General features: G+C 52.5%; 2 protein-coding genes and 1 non-coding gene across 5 annotated transcripts in view; 2 read left to right on the top strand and 1 right to left on the bottom strand.

Annotated features, from left to right (window-relative positions):
• Positions 1–2872: 2872 nt before the first annotated feature.
• LOC130489869 (zinc finger protein 239-like) lies at positions 2873–3820 on the top strand. Its single transcript, XM_056863664.1, has one exon. The coding sequence runs from the start codon at positions 2873–2875 to the stop codon at positions 3818–3820; it is 948 nt and encodes a 315-aa protein (XP_056719642.1).
• A 2434-nt stretch (positions 3821–6254) lies between these two features.
• LOC130489521 (myosin-7) overlaps positions 6255–22960 on the bottom strand; it is an 85677-nt gene continuing 68971 nt past the window's right edge. For all 3 annotated transcript variants that reach the window (XM_056863268.1, XM_056863269.1, XM_056863267.1), the window contains 20 exons: positions 22696–22822; positions 21640–21768; positions 20316–20558; positions 19606–19782; positions 19218–19363; positions 18588–18678; positions 17735–18124; positions 16646–16772; positions 16427–16545; positions 15812–16008; positions 14395–14578; positions 13481–13646; positions 13211–13335; positions 12756–13064; positions 12197–12400; positions 11012–11137; positions 9881–10156; positions 8742–8837; positions 7277–7411; positions 6255–6297 (listed from right to left, as the gene is read on the bottom strand). In XM_056863268.1, coding sequence (XP_056719246.1) covers positions 6277–6297; positions 7277–7411; positions 8742–8837; positions 9881–10156; positions 11012–11137; positions 12197–12400; positions 12756–13064; positions 13211–13335; positions 13481–13646; positions 14395–14578; positions 15812–16008; positions 16427–16545; positions 16646–16772; positions 17735–18124; positions 18588–18678; positions 19218–19363; positions 19606–19782; positions 20316–20558; positions 21640–21768; positions 22696–22822 — 3388 coding nt within the window. In that variant the 3' untranslated portion in view covers positions 6255–6276. The remainder of the gene's footprint in view (positions 6298–7276; positions 7412–8741; positions 8838–9880; positions 10157–11011; positions 11138–12196; positions 12401–12755; positions 13065–13210; positions 13336–13480; positions 13647–14394; positions 14579–15811; positions 16009–16426; positions 16546–16645; positions 16773–17734; positions 18125–18587; positions 18679–19217; positions 19364–19605; positions 19783–20315; positions 20559–21639; positions 21769–22695; positions 22823–22960) is intronic.
• Positions 7972–8046, top strand: TRNAA-AGC (transfer RNA alanine (anticodon AGC)). The gene has a single exon. It is a non-coding gene; the product is annotated as a tRNA-Ala (tRNA).

Below are 22960 nucleotides of genomic sequence, written 5' to 3'. Positions count from 1 at the left end.
TTTGGAGAAGCAAACTCAGAGAGGGGGATCTCTCACACCTATGTTATGTTTTTCTTTATGGCAGGATGGATTCCCTCTTATTTTACCCATTCCCTTTCCCCCCCTTCTGTATCCCTATATTATAAAACTAATAAAATAATTAAAAAAAAGACTCCTGGGGAATCAGGAAAGCAGGGCGGGCTCCAAAGTTGTAATAGCAGGAGATCTCCAGCTAGTGCCTGACCAACTAGTGCCTGACAAGCAGCTTTATCCAAGCAGCCCACTGGGCGCACAGAAGGAAAAAGATACATGTTTTAAGAACACATTGTGATTATAAGGAGAAACATCCTGAGGCTTTTGGCTGAGGAAGCGGCCTTTTGACAGTGAAAGCATCCGGAGGGCGCTTCCAGCTTTGATGTGCCTCTATCTGCTCCAGGCTCCATCTTCTTCCCCGGAAAGAAATATATAGAATAAGTCATTGTACTTACCTTTGAAAGACAATTGTTGAAACTGACCATCTTGTTTGGTAGCTTGCCAGCTACATTCTATCTTTGCATATATGCTCATGTATGTATCCTTATCGTTGTTGGCTCCTTGCACTTGTCTATAATATAACCACACTTTTGCATAGAACTTAGCGAGCTGGATACGATTATTTCCCACAGCTTGTCTATTTAGTACCGGTGCTTTATTTTTGCCAGGTGCCTGGAGGTTGGCAACCCTCGGTTCGGAGTGTGCACGGAGGCTGAGCGTGTGACCGTGCAAAAGGGAAGGCGGGGGGGGGGGCGCAGCCAGTAGGGAGAGTCGTGCATGGAAAGGTGGGCGGCAGGTGTGCCCTGGAGGAGGAGGGGGGAGGAGGGGGAGGAGGGGGGAGGGCCATAGTCACGGGGGGAGGGAGGCGGGGCCTGTGGGGCGGGGCTCCTCCCGGTGACGCAGGAGGCGGCGGGGACGAGCCGGCTTCGCTGCAGCGGCGACCCCTCCTCCAGCCCCCCCCCCCCGCTTGAGCGACGGAAGCACGAGCCGGCGGCAGGTAAGGAGCGGCCGGGTGGGGGGAATGCACCCCCTGGCCTCCCCCCCCCAGCAGGTCGGCTCTAACCACTGAGCGCCCTCCCTCTTTGCATTCCCACGCTCCCGGTTTTCCGGGGGGGTGGGGGTGGGGTCCATCTGTCTTTTCTCCCGTGCCCAAAAGCAGGATCCCGAAGGTCGCCACGCCTAAACCTGGGCCCTCCCCCCATTGCTAGCCCAGCCCCCCCATCCCTTGTGCCGACGGCGCCACCACGAAGAAGTCTCCTCCCCCCAGCCCTGAGCAGCCCCCTCCCCCATTTCTGCTTTCCCCACCCCACCTTGCGTTCCTGCAGAACTCCGCCCCCCCGTTCCTTTCGCCCCGTGCGCTTGGGGGTCTCCCAAGGCCCCCGCAATGCACCCCCGCCCCATTTCTCTGACCCCCACCGAGGGAACTCCCTTCCACCAGCCCCTCCTGCATCTGCCTTGAATCATGTACGGGGTGGTGGGGGTGATTATTGCACCCCTCCAAATTCACAGCGGCTCAGTCTCTTTCCTCCCCCCCCCCAACCTGGCTGACCTGGAAACCCCCCCCCGCTGCAAAGATCCCCCCCCGCTGCAAAGATCCCCCCCCCACTGCTTGCATTTGTGTCTCAGCACTCCTTAGGGCCTTCCCTTTGCTCTCTGTTGCCCCCCCCCTGCAGGCAATTAATCCCCCCATACTAATGGCACCGTTGAGCAGTTGAGGAGCGGGGGTGGGGGGTCCCTTTAGCCAACCAGCCTTTATCCTGCCTTTCTGCTCCATGTGTGGGGTGTGTGTAGGGTTGCCAGCTCCGGGTTGTGGAATACCTGTTGTTTTGGGGAGGCAGAGGCTGAGGAAGTCGGGGTTTGGGGAGGGAGGGAGGAACTTCAGAGCCATAGAGTCCAACTGCCAAAGTGACCATTTCCCCCCCCCCCCCAGATGACCTGATTTCTATCAGCTGGAGATCAATTGTAATAGCAGGAGATCTCCAGCCGCCACCTGGAGGATGGCAACCCAAGGTGTGTGTCAGAATTGCCCCCCTCTCCGAGGGTGGGGAAAAGAGGGGCTGCCCAGCTTGCCCCTCACAATATTTAGTGGCAAAAGACCACTAAAGAAAGGGGGCAGGGAAAGGTGTAATCTGCTGAAGACTTTACTGCTTACAGAGAAATCTCCCCTCCCTTCCTAGACTTTTGTTATAGGCCATGGAATGCTCACAATCACTCAAACTGCTGAAAGAGCAGGGGATGTTGGTTAGGGGCGGCTGGAAATCAGGGAAACCGAAGGTGGGTTTGGGCGGTATGTGGGGGAAATAAATACGATGGGGTAGAAAGGGCTATCTGACTCAAAGGGCCGGAGTGTGGCAGAGGAGAAAGCAGGAGGGGGAAATTCTCCCCCAGGGCAGATGCCCTTATGCATTTGCAGAGAAGGAAAAGCTGCAGGTCACAAATTATTCCTAATAATAACAGTGCGTGGCAGCCTCCTTAGCGCAGTAGGCAGCGCGCCAGTCTCATAATCTGAAGGTCCTGAGTTCGAACCTCAGGGGGCAGGTTTATGGGGGGGGGTGACTCAGTGGTAGAGCATCTGCTTGGCACGCAGAAGGTCCCAGGTTCGATCCCCGGCATCTCCAGTTAAAGGGACTAGGCAAGTAAGTGATGTGAAAGACCCCTGCCTAAGACCCTGGAGAGCCGCTGCCAGTTTGAGCAGACAATAATGACTGATGGACTGATTCAGTATAAGGCAGCTTCATGTGTTCAAGATGGCCACCTTCATGGTCCCGGGGGTCCCCTGTTAACCTTTTCCTCCCTCCTCCTTTGCAGACTTGACCATGGGCTGAACTCTCCGGGGGGAGTCCCCCCGCATCCCCCGGGCATGTCCGAAGCCAGACTCCCCTCCAGCTCCCCCAGATGCCCCCTGGCTCACCTGTGCAAGTACTGTGGGGTGGAGTTCCCCCGCTCCTGGGACCTCCGCTACCACATGCGCTCGCACCCCGAGGGGCGCGGCTTCGGCTGCAAGCTGTGCGGCAAAGCCTTCTTCCGCTCCTCAGCCCTGCTGCGCCACGAGATCACGCACAGTGGGGAGAAGCCCTTCAAGTGCGGTGAGTGCGGGAAGGGCTTTGCCCAGGCGGTGCAGCTGGAGAACCACACCCGCTCCCACACCGGCGAGCGCCCCTTCGCCTGCGGCCAGTGCGGGAAGGCCTTCATGTCCTCCTCCCACCTGGCCCAGCACCGGCGCATCCACTGGGCCGAGCGGAAGCACCGCTGCCCGCTCTGCGGGAAGACCTTCCTACGGCCCTGGGACGTCGTCCAGCACCAGCGCTTCCACACCGGTGAGCGCAACTTCCGCTGCGAGGACTGCGGGAAGAACTTCTTCCGCTCCTCGGACCTCCTGCGGCACCAGCGGATCCACACCGGCGAGCGGCCCTTCCGCTGCCAGCCCTGCGGGAAGACCTTCTCGCGCTCCTCCGTCCTGGCCAAGCACGCCCTGACCCACACGGGGGAGAAGCCCTACAAGTGCGAGACCTGCCAGAAGGCCTACATCACCGCCTCCCAGCTCACCGAGCACCGGCGCGTCCACACGGGGGAGAAGCCCTACCTCTGCGCCGATTGCGGCAAGACCTTCACCTACTCCTTCCTCCTCCGCCGCCACGTCAAAATCCACACCGGGGAGCGCCCCCACGCCTGCCCCGAGTGCCCCAAGGCCTTCAAGACCTCGGGGCATTTGCACAAGCACCGGCAGATCCATGCCAGGGAGGGAGTGGGGGCAGGGAAGGGGTGGCAAAGGCGCGAAGGGGAGGCAGACTGCGGAGAAGAGTGGTGAGCATGTACTCTCTGCCCCAGGGGTTGCGTCTTTGATGAGGGGGGCAATAAATAAAGGGCTCCCCCTCTAGGGCTGCGAAGGAATGGCATCTCTGTGTTTTCATATCTTTGCAGGGTTGGGGTGGAATCGCCAGCAGCGTTTCTTGGCCCAGGCTTCCCTCCGATTGGTTCGGAAGGCACCTGGCACTGTGGGTGGCGTTCAGCTGGCTCTGAGATGTAATGGCACCTCCTGCTGGGCATCTAAGGAGTGGCAATGGGTAGGGGCTGTGGCTCAGTGGTAGAGCATCTGCTGGTCGTGCAGAAGGTCTCAGGTTCAATCCCTGGCATCTCCAGTTTAAGGGACCGGGCAAGTAGGTGATGTGAAAGACCCCTGCCTGAGACCCTGGAGAGCCACTGCCAGTCTGAGAAGACAATACGGACTTTGATGGAGCAAGGGTCTCTGATTCAGTAGAAGGTGGCTTCATGTGTTCTAACGTGTGTGAGATGGTTTGGGGCGGTGGAAAGTGTCATCTGGTCCGCAGCCTACTTATGGTGACCTCATAGACTTTTCAAGGCAAGCGAGGGACATAGGTGGCTAGCCGTTGCCTGCCTCTGCACAGGGACCCTGGACTTCCTTTGTGGTCTCCCATCCAAGTACTAACCAGGGCCAACCCTGCTTAGATTCCCAGATCTGACAAGATCAGGGTAGCCTGGGTCATCTAGGTCAGGGGTGTTCTCCGTTGCAGAGCCTTAAAGGATATATATATTTCTAATTTCTAAATGTATATATTCTAAATAATATATATATATGTGTGTGTGTGTGTGTGTGTGTGTGTGTGTGTGTGTGTGTGTGTGTGTGTGTGTGTGTGTGTGTATATATATATATATATATATATATATATATATATATATATATATATATATATATATATATTTCTAATTGCAGAAAGGGGCCCCGTGGCACAGAGCGGTAACCTGCAGCACTGCAGTCAAAAGCTCTGCTCACAACCTAAGTTCGATCCCGACTGAAGTCGGTTTCAGGCAGCCAGCTCAAGGTTGACTCAGCCTTCTATCCTTCCGAGGTCGGTGAAATGAGTACCCAGCTTGCTGGGGGTACAGCGTAGACGACTGGGGAAGGCAATGGCAAACCACCCTGTAAAACATAGTCTGCCTAGGAAATGTCGGGATGTGACATCACCCCATGGGTCAGTAATGACCTGGTGCTTGCCCAGGGGGATTACATTTTACCTTTTAGTTGTAGGAAACGGGTTGCTGTTTTTCACATCAGCCACCAGGTTGCACTGCAACACAGCAAATAAACTCTACCCATATTGCAATGGTAAAGCCACCATGTTGACTTTTCAGTCTGGCCACTGGAGGGCGAGGTGAGAAAATTGTTCGCTTCTGGGTTAGGAAATCCCTAGACATACCAATGTTGGCTAACAGCCTCCAATAGGATACCTGTAGGATGGCATGGATGAACACACCTGGTGTGGCATAGGGTTCTCAATCTCCAGTGGAGAGGGGCCGTGGCTCAGTGGTAGAACATCTGCTCGGCATGCAGAAGGTCCCAGGTTCAATCCCCGGCATCTCCACTTAAAGGGGCCGGGCGAGTAGGTGATGTGAAAGACCCCTGCCTGAGACCCTGGAGAGCCGCTGCTGGTCTGAGTAGACAGTACTGACTTTGATGGACCGAGGGGCTGATTCAGTATAAGCCAGCTTCATATGAGGGGCTGTGGCTCAGTGGTAGGGCATCTGCTTGGCATGCAGAAGGCCGCAGGTTCAATCCCCGGCAGCATCTCCAGTTAAAGGGACTAGGAAGGTGTGTGTGTGTGTGTGTTAAGTGTCGTCAAGTCACTTCCGACTCATGGCGACTCTATGAATCAGTGTCCTCCAAAATGTCCTATCTTTGACAGCCTTTCTCAGGGTTTGCAAATTGAGGACTGTGGCTTCCTTTATTGAGTCAATCCATCTCTTGCTGGGTCTTCCTCTTTTCCTGCTGCCCTCAACTTTTCCTAGCATGACTGTAGGTGATGGGAAAGACCTCTGCCTGAGACCCTGGAGAGCTGCTGCCAGTCTGAGTAGACAATACTGACTTTGATGGACTGAGGGTCTGATTCAGTATAAGGCAGCTTCATGTGTGTTCCAGGTGGGGCCTGGAGATCTGGAATTTCTACTGATCTCCGGGCTACCGAGATCAGTTCTTTGGGAGAGAACAGCAGCTTTGGAGGGCGGATTCTTTGGCATCACACCCTGCTGAGGCCCCTCCCCACACCTTGCCACCCCCCAAACCTGGAATTTCCCAGCCCAGAGCCAGCCCACCCCAGTCTGGCAAGCGTATGGTGAGGACAGGCACTGTGAAGATCAAATCTGCTGTTCAGCTTTATTAATTAGACTACGTTCATTCTAAATACTACTCAAGAGAAGTAGAGGAGAGTGGGGAAGACGCTTTGGATCAGTTGCCGATTCGCAGCCTGCTCACTCTTCCTCGTGAAGTTTCTGGAAGGTAGAAGAAGAAAGGAAAAGAGTGGAGGAATCTAACCACTGAGCCACACTGCATCTTTCAAAACCCGCACCCTGCCCCTTCCCCGCATCTTAGAAACGGGAGGCCAAAGAAGGAGGCTCTTATGGGGTCTGGCGGTTTAGAGGGTACCAGCAAACAGAGAAGAAAGAAGCCATGGGGTGGGAGGGAGTTTGCATTTCAGATGTAAAGAGAAGAGAGTCAGCACAATGGAAACAAGAAATTCTGAGTAGGCAAGAGGGGAGTTTCCAGGGTCTGATGGAAAACCGGGTGCTGGTGGGCACCTACTGACTAGTGCCTGTGCCCTCACAAACATACCTGTCTTCCACCGAATCCAAGATCCGGGACAAAGAGGGCATCCCCCCCTGACCAGCAGAGGCTGATCTTTGCCAGGAAGCAGCTCAAGGATGGCCGCACCCTCTCTGTAGAGCAGTGGTTCCCAACCTTTTTTGACCAGGGACCACTAGGACTTTTTTGTTCGGTGCAGGGACCCCAAGGTTCAAAATAAAAATTCCAAGAATTTGAAAATAAACTTTAATCATAACTGTTAGTTAAACATTAAACTTAGAATAATATTTGAATATATATTTTTATAATAGAGAACTTTTAATTGAAAATATTAATTTATTATGGGTTTTGTAACTTTGTTTCGCGGACCTTAATTTAGTTCTCGTGGACCCCTGGGGGTCCACGGACCCCAGGTTGGGAACCAGTGCTGTAGAGAGAGGCTGGCCTCCCACTTCAGAGGGGAAAGAGGAAGGTGTGGAGGGGCAGAGTGCTGGCAGAAGCACAAAGAGAAAGGAAGCCACAAACGGCACAGTCCCTCCGCTCTGGTCATCCCCTTGGTTCTGGGACCTCTCCCAAGAAGGGCTCCTCATGCTGTCGAATTCTGCTGCCCACTAGTCCCACCACGTCTCCCCACTTTCCCCCCTCCAACCTCCGAGCCACGGCGCTCACCTTTCCTCCCACGTCGCGGGTCTTGGCCTTCAGCTTGTTGACCTGGGACTCCGCGATGTCGGCCCGCTCCTCGGCCTCCTCCAGCTCATGCTGAACCTTCCGGAACTTGGCCAGGTTGGTGTTAGCCTGCTCCTCCTAGGGGAGAGAGAACGGGAGGGGCTGCGGCTCAGGGGTAGAGCATCCACTTGGCGTGCAGAAGGCTCCAAGTTCGATCCCCAGCATCCCCAGTAAGGATCAGGTTACACGTGATGTGAAGGACCTCTGCCAGAGACCCCAGAGAGTCGCTGCTAGTCACAGTAGACAATACGGGCCTTGATGGACCAAGGGTCTGATTCAGTAGAAGGCCGCTTCATGGAAAGCAAGGGGGGTGTATATGAGGCGAGTGGGACTTTCTCATCGTAGCTGGGGAGGGGGCTTGGAGATGCCCCTGTTGCTGTATGAGTGGCAAAGAGAGGGAAGTCCTTGTTCTGCTTATTGGGGGGGGGGACTGAGTAAAAAACACCTAAGAGTTAATCCGCCAAGCTACCCGCTGCTATGATTTCAGCAAAGAACGGGTAGGGACTGTGTGAAGGGCCTAAGAATACTTTGCAGCTCAGGTTCAGCAAGGCTGTATCGTGTAAGGCAGCTTAAGGTCTTGCAAGGAGTGACCCAACAGTCAGTTGCTGAGGTTTAGCAAAGGTTGACCTTTTTAAAGGGGAGGGGCCGTGGCTCAGTGGCAGAGCGTCTGCTTAGCATGCAGAAGGCCCCAGGTTCAATCCCTGGCCTCTCCAGTTAAAGGGACTAGGCAAGTAGGTGATGGGAAAGACCCCTGCCTGAGACCCTGGAGAGCCGCTGCCGGCCTGAGTAGACAATACTGACTTTGATGGACCAAGGGTCTGATTCAGTAGAAGGCAGCTTTGTGTGTTCATGTGTAAAGCAACTAAGGGGCTGCGTGGTGGGCATGCCAGACCTGGCTTTGAGCTAGTGTTGCTACCCGTGTGTAAAAGAGAGAGTTCCTAGCTTCGCTTGTAGTGGATGACCAGAAATCTCAAGCAGATTAGCAGCTCGGGTTTAGCAAAGCTGCTCTTGATTTGCTGAGGAGCTGAGGTTTGACCTTACTGCTGGAATCTCTGCCACAATCACTCCTGATCAGGAAAACAATTGTGCCAGAGAGGAGGAAGAAGAAGAGTTGGTTTTTATATGCTGACTTTCTCTACCACTTAAGGCAGAATCAAACCGGCTTACAATCACCTTCCCTTCCCTACAACAGAGACTCTGGGAGGTAGGTGGGGCTGAGAGAGCTGTGACTAGCCCAAGGTCACCCAGCTGGCTTCATGTGGAGGAGTGGGGAAACAAATCCAGTTCACCAGATTAGCCTCCGCCGCTCATGTGGAGGAGTGAGGAATCGAACCTGGTTCTACAGATCAGAGTCCACCGCTCCAAACCACCGCTCTTAACCACTACACCACACTGGAGAGGAACTCACCGCTTCTTCTGCCTGCCTCTTGTAAGCTTTGACTTTCATCTGCAGCTTGTCCACCAGATCTTGGAGCCTCAGCAAGTTTTTCTTGTCTTCCTCGGTCTGCGGAGGAAGGAAAGTGGGACGGGTGAGTGAGGGAAACCACTTTGCTTTGCATTGCAGAAGGAGCTGGAGCTCAGCAGCAGATGCTGTTTGGCAAGCGGAAGGTCGCTGCTTCAGTCCCCGGCACCTCCAGTCCCAGAAAACCTGGGGTGGGCAAGACCCTCCCCCTGCCTGCTCCCCTGGACAGTTGCCACCAACCAACATAAAGGATACTGAGTCAGATGGACCAATGGGTTGGCTTGCTATAAGGCAGCTGAATATATTCTCTTTCCATCAATCTCTGGTGCCGCTAAAATTGTTTTTGGTTTGGGGTGGGGGATTTGATAGCTTTCAGATAAGCATGAGTTCATAGTCTCCTAATACAACTACACCGTTCAACATTCCAGTTTCCAAGAATGCAGTTAGATTTAGGGGTTTGAGAACAACTGGGACGTCAGAAGGATTCGAATTGTCCACCCGCCTTGAAATTCGTAGGCTAGACCTCGGGGGTGTTAGATTTGTTTAAAGCCTCCTGCACAGTCAACTTCCAAAAGTAAAAATCTGGCAATGGAATTCAAAACGTTGCACTGAAATTGCGAATTCTGAAGTTTCAAGCTTGCGTGAAATTTCCCACCCAGATCTTTTGGCAGCCCCGTTGACCAACAGAAGGCTCCAAACTGACAGAAGGCCCTCTCCACGGACCACTGTAGTTCCCACTCCTCTCTCTGTTCCCCTCAGAGGAGGGGGCCAGCCACCTCATGACCTTACAGTACTTCCAGGGACCAGCACTTTCACCTGGGAAAGGTCTTGGCGGGTTGCTGCCCAGTGGAGGGTCCCTGGTGGCCAGGGACATGCCGAGCCAAGCAGCTGCTGTGGTGCCACATGACTTGCGGCACCAATGATAACAAGGTAGGCTTGGCCCACAGCTCCACTTTCTCCAGAGCTCTTTTAACATCCCGATCTGCCATGAGTGCCGCCCTGGTGCACAGACGACACAGATCCTTATCTCAGACCGCCGCAACTCGGTAGGCCCAACCGGAAAGATGACGTCTGAGCTGTTGCACCTGGTAGGTGAGCTCCTTGATGCGCCGCTCGCACTTGCGCATCCCCTTGATGTTCTCGCCATTGCGCTTCTGCTCCAGCTCCAGCTCGGTCTCCAGCTCCCGCACCCGGGCCTCCAGCTTCTGGAGCTGCTTCTTGCCGCCCTTGAGGGCCAGCTGCTCGGCCTCGTCCAGACGCATCTGCAGGTCCTTGATGGTCTGCTCCATGTTCTTCTTCATCCGCTCCAGGTGTGCGCAGGTGTCCTGCTCCTTCTTCAGCTCCTCCGCCATCATGGCCGCCTGACAGTTTGAGGGGAGGAAGGGAGGGAGATGTTAATTTAGGATGAGGAGAATAAACCCTCAGATTTCTGAGGCAGGAGAATCTGCTCAGGTATTGTTTCCCTCAAAATAATTTCAGCTATTCCTTCCTTAGTCATTTTGGGAAGAATGAAGAAGAAGAAGAGTTGGTTTTTATATGCTGACTTTCTCTACCTTTTAAGGAGAATCAAACCGGCTTACAATCACCCCCCCTTCCTCTCCCCACAACAGACATCTTGTGAGGTAGAAGAAGAAGAGTGGGGTTTTTTATGCCGACTTTCTCTACCACTTAAAGAAGTATAAAACAGGCTTACAATCACCTTCCCTTCCCCTCCCCACAACAGACACCCTGTGAGGTAGGTAGGGCTGAGAGAGACTAGCCCAAGGTCACCCATCTGGCTCCATGTGGAGGAGTGGGGAAACCGACCCAGTTTTCCAGATCAGAGTCCACCCCTCCAAACCACCGCTCTTAACCACTAGACCACGCTGGCTCCCAGGTAGGTGGGCCTGAGAGAGTTCAGAGAGAACTGTGACTAGCCCAAGGTCACCCAGCAGGCTTCATGTGGAGGAGCAGGGAATCAAACGGTTCTTAACCACTGCAGCCATGCTGAGAAGACCGTGAGGCGGGGAAGATGGCTCTGAGAGGTTAAGCCACTCAGTTCAGGGTGAGGAACTTTCCCTGGGGACATTCTGTTTTTGGTTGGGTTTCATGGTTTTTAAAGAGGTGTTTTTGTGACGTATGTTTTCCATCTGTTAGCAGCCTTGGTGGCCCGGACGAGGACAGAAAAGCAGGGTAGGAAGTTTCTACAGCGATAAATAAACCTCCTTTTCACGCACATCAGTGATGGCTTTCTTGGCCTTCTCCTCAGCATTCCTGCATTCCTGAACAGCCTCCTCCATCTCAGACTGAAGCTGGGTCAGGTCAGCCTCCATCTTCTTCTTCTGGTTGATCAGGCTGGTGTTCTGTGAAGACGCAGGAAGGAGTCAGAACATCTGCAAGTTGCGGTGGCAGCAGACAGAAACGAGGCAATACAACATATTTGTGGTGTGGTGTCCCTCGCTCAGACATCACTTCAGTTGTGAACTTACCACATTTGTCTTAGATAAGTTACCCAAATCACTAATACACGTGGCAGCCCTTGTAGCTAGCAAAAGCATCTTTCTGTTAACAAGGAGAAAACACGTGCATTATGGGGTATTAATTACTGAGATCTTAATGCTACGGCCTTTTATGCAGGGACATTTCCCCGCAGTCAACCCCGCTGACTGCTTCAGGGCTTCCTTTTGATTATGTGTGCCTTTCCTGCCCGTCAAAGGTCACCTCGCTCTCCCCGTGTGTTTAGCCCATGTTTTCCAGATTCTGGACAAAACAGCATCTGGAAAATGCAGGCAAAACACGCGGGGAGAGCGAGGTGACCTCTGATGGGCGGAAAAGGCACACGTAATCAAAAGGGACCCCAAAGCAGTCGGCAGGGGTGACCGCGGGGAAACGTCCCTGCATAAAGGGTCTTTGCATCCTGGGGTTGGGATACAGACCCACACTCAAAAGAAATGAAGGGGAATAAGCTTGTTTTTTAAAAAATACGTTATTAAAACAAGCCAAATAAAAACAAGGATCTGAAACAAATTACTAAATACATCTACATCAAAATATACATGCTCAAACTAACCGCACATTCTAGACAAAAAACCCCAAACAATTTCCCAAACTTTTCAGACTTTTGGCTGTGTAACAGACAGGTTAGTTTACTCAGAAGGATACACTGTCAGCTTATTCAGCCACTCCTCCTTCTTTGGGATTATATTTTCCTTCCAGTTTTGGGCAAGCGTTAACCTTGCTGATGTTACTGCACTAAAGCACAAATTCATTGACTTCTTTCAGACGGAATCAGAGGATTACCACCTCTGACCATAGAAGTTCCCTTTAGTCACCATGGCTAGTGGCCATCGACAGACCTCTCCTCCAGGAATCTGCCTAAATAACAACCTGGTTAGAAGTGGCATAGGAAGGTCCCTTTTCACCTGGGAATGGAGGAGCTGGACTCTCTCGCTGGTCTCGATCAGCTCTTGCTCGGCCAGCTTCCGGGCACGCTCTGTCTGCTCCACCACGCTGCGGAGCTCTTCCAGCTCGGCCTGCACCAGAGAGTTCCGCCTCTCCACGATGGCGATGTTCTCCTTCAGGTCCTCGTTGGCTCTCAGGGTGTCGTCCAGTTGGATTTGGCTATCCTGAGCAAGGGAAAACATTCAAGCGGGTAGAACAGAGCTACGGGGACAAGAGCTTTTAGGCCCACCTTCCAGAGGTAGGTGTAGCCTTTCCCATAGTCCTCTCATCTAAATGATTGTGTGAACCTGCCCCTTTAACATCCCCCTGCCCCACCCACAGCTAAGGCCAGGGGTGTTAAACATATGGCCCACAGGCTGGATCCAGCCCCTTGAGAGCTCTTATCTGGCCCGCGACACAGCTGATCTGGGCACGCGAGGCATGGCCTGGCCCAACCAGGTGACATTTATGACATGTCCAGCCCTCGTAACAAATGAGTTTGACACTCCTGGCTTAGGCCAAAGCCTCGAGCTGCATTACTTTGAGGTGAGCTTGGGTGATCTTGAGGTGTTTCTGGGCGTCGGCGGCCATCCGATTGGCTTGGCTGAGCTGGATCTCCATCTCGTTGAGGTCGCCCTCCATCTTCTTCTTGACCCTCAGCGCTTCGTTGCGGTTGCGCATCTCGGCGTCCAGGGAAGCCTGCAGGGACTCCACAACCCGCAAGTGGTTCCGCTTGACCTGCTCCATCTCCTCGTCCTTCTCGGCCAGCTTGCGTTCGATGTCGGCCTTGATCTGGTTGAACTCCAGCTGGGCCCGGAGGATCTTGCCTTCCTCGTGCTCCAGAGAGGCCTGCAGAGTTACGGCAATTAAACTGGTTTAAATGCATGGCACAGCCAGGGCCAGAGAAGGAGAGAACTGGGGAAGAAAAGGAAAGAGGGACAGGCCGAGCGGGGTGTTGAGGGGAGGCTGGGAGCAGGAATCTGTGCATTGCTCACCTCTGCCTCTTCCAGGGCGGCTTGCAGCTCCATCTTCTCAGCATCCAGTTGCTTCCGCACTTTCTCCAGCTCGTGCATGTTTTTTCCTCCTTCGCTCAACTGTTCAGTGAGGTCAGAGATCTCCTCTGCATGGAGAGAGGAAGGAGGAGACTCGGCTCATGCTCAGTTGGGAAGCATGAGTGCCAAGGAGGGATGGGCCCGACAAGCAGGGTCAGGGCCCCCTGAAGATTCAGGAGAGGGTTGCTTTCTTCCCATTCCTGCCCAACTCACCCTGCAAGTTCTTGTTCTCTCTTCTTAAGGTCTCCAAATGTTCCAGCGACTCCTCGTAGGCATTCTTCAGCTTGAAGAGCTCGGTGCTGAGTGCCCGGGACTCTTTCTGCGATGCCTCCAGTTCTAATTGGGACTCCTCAAACTTCTGTTTCCACTCAGCGAGGATCTGAAGGGAGCGGAGGGGAGAAGGGACAGGAGAAACTGAACTGGAGAATCTCTCCTCTTTTTCCAGACAATGGCGTTTATGCATGGGTACTTTCACTCAAGTTCACCCCCGGTCTGTCTCGGTTGTTCCTTGGAGTTACGCATGAGTTTTCCGTCCATTAGAGATTACCTCGCTGCCAGCCCACACAAATCCTGGGACTTCCCGTTCCTCTGTTAACCCGATTCTTCCCTCTCCCCTGAGCTCAGCCTGGGTGAAATCCCCACCCATAAGGCAAAGTGCGCGACACGCAAGCTTAGTTTGGCTCACAGCCAATTACAAAGCAGGATGTCCAGAGGCGGGGATTCAAATACTTCCTGCTTCCTGGGAGCTCTTAGAGTAAGAAAGGCTTTTTAAAACCGAGGCTTGTATACCTTCCTCCCCGCTTTCTTTTCAGATTGCTCCATTTTTTGTTTTATGTTCTTAAAATGTTTTTTTTATGGGGCAATTGGGTTTGAAGGGAGGGAACTTTTCTCTCACTACAGCCAATTACAAAGCAGCATTTCAAGGGGCGAGGATTCAAATACTTCCTGATTTGAGCTTGGAGACTGCTGGTGCGTAGACTCCCAACAGGAAAGTGTGGGTCCAGCCAGCAATGAACCTCAGGTAAAACTCCTATGCATAAAAGACCGATGTTGCTCGCCCACCTTTGTGGACTTTGCTCCCTTTTTTCTTCCTCCTGTCACTTTTTCCTTCTGACCGAGTCCCTCACCTTATCAAAGTTCCTCTGCTTCTTGTCAAGGGCAGCCGCAGCCGCATTGGAACGCTCCACGTCCACCATGAGGTCTTCGATCTCATTCTGCAGACGGTGCTTGGTCTTCTCCAGCGAGGAGCACTTGGCGTTCACGGCCTCCATGGCCTCCTCCGCCTCCTGCAGCCGCTGTGCCAGCTTCTTCCTGATACGCAAGAAGGGGCCCACAGGGTGTCAATTACCACAGAAGTAGACCTGACCCACCCCCGGACTGTGGAGGAAGCGACCCTCCTGTTGCTCCTTGGATAAAGGAGAGGGGGTGACAGTGATGACATCATGAGATGGCCAAGACATCACATGTGAACACGAATGAACACTGCCTTACACTGAGTCAGACCTTTTGGTCCATCAAAGTCATTATTGTCTACTCAGACTGGCAGTGGCTCTCCAGGGTCTCAGGCAGAGGTCTTTCATGTCGCTTCCTACCTAATCCTTTTAACTGGAGATGCCAGGGATGGAACCTGGGACCTTCTGCATGCCAAGCATATGCTCAGCCACTGAGCCACCATCCCTCCCCCACTTATTTTTAAATCTACATCATCAGTTAGCTTCAGGAAACTCTTCCTCCAACATGCTGGCCTAGGGTGGGGGGTGGGCGGTCAACATGCACTGCCAGCATGAGGTTGTGAGGGGGATGTGGGATTGGGTGGTGCCCTGGATTATGTGTGCCCCCTACCCCCTGCTCTTCCCCATAGAGAAGCCACCGCCCCACACGACAGGGAAGCCATCCCCAGCTCACTTTGCCTGCTCACCTACCTGAGTGTCTTTTATTAGTGGGGATTTCTCCTCCAACCAACAAGCTTTTTGCTCGTCTTATACGCTGCCATTTTAAAATATAACCCGAGCCAAAAGCTTCGCCGTTAGAGGAAACACCTGCGAGGCGTGATGTCCATGGGAGAAGGGGCTTGGGGAGTGTGGGGAGGACGGTCCACCGGGAAGGTGGGGAATGCAGGAGCAGGTATTGTGCACAAGAGAAAACGAGATGGGGGTCCAAACTTAAATTGGCAAGGGACCCCAGGCCCGGAGTTCGAGACGGTCAGGGGTGACTCGTACTGGCTAAAGAAGGGGATCACAAGGAGTTCAAGCCAAGCCACCGCTTCAGGAGAAGCCCAAACTCCAAACAGGCCAGAGGAAGTTGCGTGACAAATTCTGCCTTGTCAGGTTAGGGCTGGTTCTTGGGAGGCCGTGACTTCTCGCTATCCTTGCCTTGACCTATCCAGCTTTTCTTCAAACCTCAGGCCTCAAATCGAGGCCGGGCCTCCACATCCAGGTGGCAGAAAACAGGTCTGAGACTATGGGAAGTCTGTCAGGTGTGTCAGATAATGTGAAAAGTCTGGGCTCGGGTAATCTTTGACTCCAAGCTCCCTCACATACATACTTGGCCTCCTCCAGTTCCTCCGTCCTCTGGATGGCGTCCGTCTCGTACTTGGTCCTCCACTGAGCCACCTCCGAGTTGGCCTTGGAGAGCGACCTCTGAAACTCCGCTTTGGCCTCCGTCTCCTCCTCGTACTGCTCCCTCAGCAGGTCGCAGTCATGGCGGGCCGACTGGAGAGCGTGCGCCAGAGCATTCTTGGCCTACGTGAAGGAGATTCATATGTAAACCCAGCAGCTTTCCTTCAGCAGAGAGCCAGCATGGTGTAATGGTTAAAAGCAGTAGTTTGGAGCAGTGGACTTTAATCTGGAGAACCAGGTTTGATTCCCCGCTCCTCCACATGAGCGGTGGATACTAATCTGGTGAACCGGGTTGGTTTCCCCACTCCTACACATGAAGCCAGCTGGGTGACCTTGGGCAAGTCATGCTTTCTCAGGCTCACCCACCTCACAGGGTGTCTGTTGTGGGGAGGGGAAGGGAAGGTGAGTGTAAGCCATTTTGATTCTCCCTGAAGTGGTAGAGAAAGTCAGCATATAAAAATCAACTCTTCTTCTTCAGCTGAATCTTTTGTGACCCCTACTCTCAGAGTCCCCTGGTCCAGACCCCAACTGATTCTCTCACCTTGGCCTCCTCTTCCATCTGCCTCTTTAAATCCTCCATTTGCTGGGTATACGACTGTTTTCCTCGAGTGAGCTGAGAAATGAGAGCCTCTTTCTCTTCCAGCTGACGGGCCAGTTCTCCTGAGGGCAGGCATTAGGAAAAGTTTAGTTCCCTAAGCGTAGGGTCACAAAATACAAGGAAGTAAGTGAACAGGAAGCGGGGTCAAGAGACGCGTGGTACCGTTTTCTGTCTGGAGCTTGGCCCGCTGGGTGTTGGTGTCGTTGAGGGTCCGTTGGGTCTCCTCGAACTTGGCCCGGTAATCTGCAGATTGGTCCTCTAGGGTGCGGCACATCTTCTCCAAATTCACCTGTCACCAAAGACAGGAAGAGAAGGAAGAATGGGATTGAAGAAGTAAGAGGACCGGGCCCAGCTCTGGAGGGCAACATGTAAAGTTGTTGGAACCGTGATAGGGTTGCCAGCTCCGGGTTGAGAAATACCTGGAGTTTTTTGGGGGCAGAGCCAGAGGAGGGCGGGGTTTGGGGGAGGGACTTCCATGCCATAGAGTCCAATGGCCAAAGCGGCCATTTTCTCCAGGTGAACTGATCTCTATCGGCTGGAGATCCATTGTAATAGCAGGAGTTCTCCAGCTAGTATCTGGAGGTTGGAAACCCTAGACCCTGAGGAAGCAGCAGAGGGCTTAGTAGAAAGGTCTAAGTAAGATGGACAAAACCTCCAAATTGGCACTGGAAGCCCTAGGAATCCTTTAAGTCAGGGATCGCCAAGGTGGCACCCATTGATATCATTCCTGGTGGCAACCGAGTGTTTTTAGAAAGTGGGTGGGGCCAGGTGGGGCTTTTGCCCAGCAAGGCTTCTGGTTGGCCATTGGAAATTTGATTCCATGTGCAGTCTGGGCAACAGCTGCTACCACAACACAAGGATCTCTATTGTGTGAATGAATATAAGCTGCGGCAGCCATTTTGTGGCCGTCTCTACCTCCTGCGGCAGCCATTTTGTGACTGTGCCCATTTGAAGGACTACTGCGATAACTACAGATTCCCCTGAAGAAGCCCCTTGGGCGACACGCATAGGGAATTTCTATTCTGAGTAATAAACAATCTTTTAATCTGTTTTGCACCATTGGCCTTGGCCTTATTGTTATCCCCTTGACCTCTACAAGGCCTTAACCTGACACCTCTGAATTCGACCCTCCCTCCATATGGGAGAGTACCAGTGCAAAGATGCAGGTTTTGAGTGGACACCGAGCCATGGTATGCTTGACCCCGCCCCTTTCAGCCCGGCTCAGCTCTCCCTCCTCCACCAACATGTCACCTTGGCTTTCAGCAGCTGCTCAGAACTGGAGGCGACGTCGTCCAGCTCCAGCTTGAGCTCGCTCTTCTCCTTCTCCAGCTTCTGCTTCACCCGCTGCAGGTTGTCGATTTGCTCGCTGAGCTCCGACACCGAGTCGGCGTGCTTCTTGCGCAGGGCCGCCGCCGTGGCTTCATGGTGGAGCGTGGCTTCCTCCAGGTCACGCCGCATCTTCTGGAACTCAGCCTCTCGCTTCTTGTTCATCTCGATCTGGACCGAGGTGGCGCCGCCCGCCTCCTCCAGCCGCTCGCTGATCTCCTCCAGCTCCCGGGAAAGGTCGGACCGCTGCTTCTCCACCTTGGCCCGGGCCGTGCGCTCGGCCTCCAGCTCTTCTTCTAGCTCCTCGATTCTTGCCTTTATGGCACAAGGAGAAAGACATCCAACCTCTTAATTTTTCTAGGCACAGGTTGTGTAAACTCCCATTTGAATGGTAAATCATCCCATCGTGCTGCAGCATGTCCGGAAGTAAACCAGAAGTGATAGCATTGTGTTGCTCGTTGCCATGTGCTTGATCCGGCCGATGGATTGGCAGGCAATTGCCCGCCATTCCAAGCCACCTGGCAACCCTAAACGTTAGGGAGTGGGAGCCCTTTCTTGTCCAAGGTTGGGAAGGAAGCTAAATTGGAGGAAGTGACCTAGAATAGGGAAATTCCACATCTGTCCTCTGCTCTAGATGAACAAGCAGGTGATCTAGGGACCTAGGGGGATGAAGGGCGGGAGTTCTAGATCACAAGACTGATACAGAGGGGAATGTTGAGGACACGGACGTTCCGGAGTAGACGCTCGCTGGAGCACATGGGGCTCCCGGAGCATCTACCTGCAGCTCCTTCAGTTTCTTCTGCAGCTGCAACGCCAGGGCCTGTTCATCTTCGATCCTGCTGTTCTGCTGGTTGATGTCGAACTCCTTCCTGCCGAGGGAATGTCAAGGAATAAAAAGCCCTGCCCCTTTCTCTGTCAGGCAGCTTCCCAGCGGCACTGTCAGAGAATGAGAAGCAGAACTCCCAAACCCTCAAGAGCCCCCCAGTGATTTGTTTCATCGAGAACATGAGGTGTCATGGTCAGGTGACTCCCAGGAAGCTTCTGACTGGTCTGTGGAACCCCTTATAAAATGGTCATCTGTCCCTTCCCAGATTCCATCAGCAGCCCGCTAGCCTGTAAGCGGGAGGAGAGGGAAAGAAACCAAATCCTGCAGAAGGGATGGGACAGGCCATTTTGCGGGTGCACCTACCATGCTGTGTCAGAATTCCAAAAGTGTCCCTGCCGGTTCAAAAAGATTGGGGACCCCTGATTTAAACAAACAAACAAACAAACAGCTGCCTGCCCGGTGCCCTTCCAGATTGCCTCAGTATCCAGACCCACAGTCTCGGCATCTTTGTTCTTGTGGAGCCTCTCTGCACCCTCACCCCCTCCTTCCACGAGTGTCACTCAGAAGAGACCCCCCCCCTACTTTTTCAGCTTCTCTTCCAGCTGCTGCTTGTCATTCTCGAGGTCCATGATGTTCTCCTGGGCCAGCTTAAAGTCTCCTTCGAGCTTCCTCTTGATTCGTTCCAGGTCCATGCGGATCTTTCTTTCCTGTTCCAGGGAGCCTTCCAACTGTATCAGAATGTAATGACCGGTTGTTACTCACAAACGCTTTCCCGTATCTTTCTCTGAAGTAAGGTATTCAGGATGTCAACCAGATCCCTACAGGCTACTCATCCCTCACATGCAGAACATCTCCAATTAAAATGGTCTCAGATGCCAGGACAAGGCATCTGCCCAAGATCTTGACTCAATATAAGGCAGTTTTGTATATTCATATTCCTGAGGATCCTGGCCTTAGTTTATGTACTCACATCATCAGCCTGCTGTTCCAGCTTCAGTTTGGCTTTGGAGAGCGTGCTGACTTTGTCCTCTTCTACTTGGAGGTCATCCAGAGCCTGCTGGTGGGCTTCCTGAAGGGACTTCTTCTCTTTGGTGAGCTTGGCAATGATCTCATCCAAGCCAGCCATTTCCTCAGTTAGGTTTTTCACCTGGTGGAAGACCATGATGTGAGGAGTTTTGGGGTGGAAGGACTTGGAACTCATATTCAGGTGTCCCAGGCAGAAGGTTTCAAAATGAGGTCAAACCATTGCACTTTGGCCAACACTCAATCCCATAGGCAGTCCTGAGAGTGAAATATCTAACACAATGTCCAAGAACCATAGTGTGCATCCTGTCAAACCTAGCCTCAACCAGCCAGCCAGTTAATGCAATGCAATTTCCCTCCATAATCCAGTAGACCTCCAGTACTAAATCCAACTCATGACAACACAATCCCAAATGGCCTGAAAGACATTTAACTTAATGGATAATTCTTAATTTACTCCTTCCAAATGACCATTCCAACCCAGTCAGTTTTGGAGATAGGCAACTTTACCCAAAAACAATCTGCCTTGACTACACAAACTTGCCCCAACCAACTTAGCCAACTTTGAAGAGGTCTGTGTGTGGCTACAGAGGTTCTGGAGAGCCAACTCGATTGTCTTACTGTCCCAGCCTTCCTTCATGCCAGTTCTATGCACACCTTGTTCTCCGTCGCATGCTTTTCCTTTTCCACCTTAGCCAGGGTCAACTCCAAGTCATCGATGTCCTTCTTGAGCTCCGAGCACTCATCCTCCAGCTTCCGCTTCTTGGCCGTGAGCTCAGCATTCATCTCCTCCTCGTCCTCCAGCCTCTCAGTCAGCTCTTTCACTTTGGCCTCCAGCTGGATCTTGTTCTTGATCAGCTGGTCGCAGCGTTCCTCGGCATCGTTGAGATTGTCTTGTTCCTGGGGGGTGAAGGAACAATGATTAGAGACAGTGTGTTGAAGAAATGAGGAGTGTGTGGTAGGTGCATAGAGCGACCCATCACATTTTCACAGGGATTTAGGCTACTGGGCCTTTGTGGAGCAGCTCTCATGTGCATGTGGACTAAGGGTAGAGCTTCTGGCCACTTGAGACCAGTCTTGGTGCACAATTTGCTTAGCCCACACTTAATATCACTGTTTTTTCGCTTCACCTTCCTCGAGCTTTGAGGGTGATGATGGGCTTTTATGCATTCTCTATTTATTCTTGTCTAACTTCCTGTATCTTTAGGGTGTGTGTGTGGTTCAGTTCTGCATGCGTTTTGCTCCCTCTGGTGGTCGATTCGGCATCACACAGCTTTAAATGAAGCATTTCTCCCTGCAGTTTACATCAGCAGCTTTTTATGCTTGATAAAATTTGGTGTTATGTTGAATTGACCACTAGAGGGAGCAAAACGCATGCAGAACTCGAACCCTCTCCCCCAAGAAACAGGAAATGAGATGCAAGGAAACTGAGAATGTGTGAAAGTCCAATGTGTATGTATGTCCCATTTTATTTTCAGGGCCTTGCAAAGAGCGTGGATCACCTGGTTAACGAAGTGGGAACCACTATCAGAATCTATGTACAGGTAAATTGAAGTGCGCCCCATCTTGCGAATAAAGGGGTCAAGATACACCAGGGGTTCCAAACCTTTTTGAGCCTGTGGATGCATTTGGAATTTTGAAAGGGGTTGGTGAGAGCGAATCCAAAATGGCTGCCACAGGAGGTGGAGCCAAACCGAAAATGGCTGCCACAGGAGGTAAAGCTGAATGAATACTTCCCTCCTTACATCTCCTGGGGAGAAGGAAAGCCTGAAGGGAAAATGGAACCACACAGTGACTAAGGAAAGTCCAGGTGCTGACTAGCACCTAATGGAAAACGCTTCCACTAGGCCAGCCAATAACAAGGCCTGCCTTACAATGGTCCTACCCACTTTTTGAAAAGCTTGGCAGGTGCCAGGGGAAGTACTGGCAAGCACCATGGTGCCCCTGGGCACCACACTGGGGGACCCTGAGATACACTCACCGCCTGCACTTGTAGCTGGAGGTCGTTCTTCTCCTGCAGCAGAGACACCATCTTCTCCTCCAGTTCCTTCCTCCGGGTCTCAGACTTTTCCAGAGCTTCTTTAAGTCTTGCAAATTCCTCCTTCATTGTCTGCACAGAAGCAAACAGAGAGTCAGAGTCAGCCATAGCTGTTTTAAAGGAGGCCAATGCATGCACACAGGAGCCCCGTGGCGCAGATTGGTCAGCTGCAGTACTGCAGTCCAAAGCTCTGCTCACGACCTGAGTTCGATCCCGACGGAAGTCGGTTTCAGGTCACCGGCTCAAGGTTGACTCAGCCTTCCATCCTTCTGAGGTTGGTAAAATGAATACCCGGCTTGCTGGGGGTAAAGGGAAGATGACTGGGGAAGGCAATGGCAAACCACCCCGTAAACAAAGTCTGCCTAGAAAATGTTGGGATGTGACGTCACCCCATGAGTCAAGAATGACCCGGTGCTTGCACAGGGGACCTTTACCTTTTAATGCATGCACACAGCAAAATTAAGCTGCAAAGCTTTTCTCTGAACTATTCTCATTCGAGACCACAGATCTGGGGGTCGCATATTGAAACCTACCTGCATGTAGAAAACTTAGATGTCAAGAAGAAAGGCTCAGCATTGAGAGGCTCTTTCTCTACATGCAGAGAGTTTATGGCATGCTGAATGTATCAAATTGTCCTAAGAAACCTGAACAATTCAGTGATAGTCCATGTTGGAAAGTATAAGGAACATGGAAAATTACCTTATACTGAATCAGACCACTATTCCCTGTGGCTCAACATTGCTTTTGGATTGGTTCTCCAAAGGGGCTGTGGCTCAGAGGCAGAGCCTCTGCTTGGCATGCAGAAGGTCCCAGGTTCAATCTCTGGGTTCTCCAATTAAAAAGATCTGGCAGTAGGTGATGTGAAAGAACTCTACTTGAGACCCTGAATGGACAGTACTGACTTTGATGGACCAAGGGTCCATCAGTATAAGGCAGCTTCATGTGTTCGTCTGTGTGTATGTTCTCGGTCTCACCTTTCCTCCTCACAAGGAATCTCACCTGCATTTCCTTCTCGCTCTCTGCACTCTTCAGCAGTGGCTTGATCTTGAAATACAGTTTCATCCACGGCCAGTTCTTCACCCCCATGAAGGCTCGGATGTTCCACTGAATCACCAGCAGGGCATCCCTGCAGAAATGCACAAGAGGCCAAAGCAGGAATTTAAATTCCAGAGAAACCAGGTGCATCTCATCTTGCTTTGTACTATGCATGATGGACACCAGCTATGCATGCCAAATGCAGGGCAGAGAGTAGCCCGTGGCTGCC

This window comes from Euleptes europaea, chromosome 18 (genome assembly GCF_029931775.1).
Source record: "Euleptes europaea isolate rEulEur1 chromosome 18, rEulEur1.hap1, whole genome shotgun sequence".
Taxonomy (NCBI): Eukaryota; Metazoa; Chordata; class Lepidosauria; order Squamata; family Sphaerodactylidae; genus Euleptes; species Euleptes europaea.
This window is presented reverse-complemented; position numbering and strand designations above follow the sequence as displayed.

Bases quoted from the DNA above. Each gene is read 5' to 3' on its own strand.
- LOC130489869 (XM_056863664.1), top strand. From the start codon at position 2,873: ATGTCCGAAGCCAGACTCCCCTCCAGCTCCCCCAGATGCCCCCTGGCT.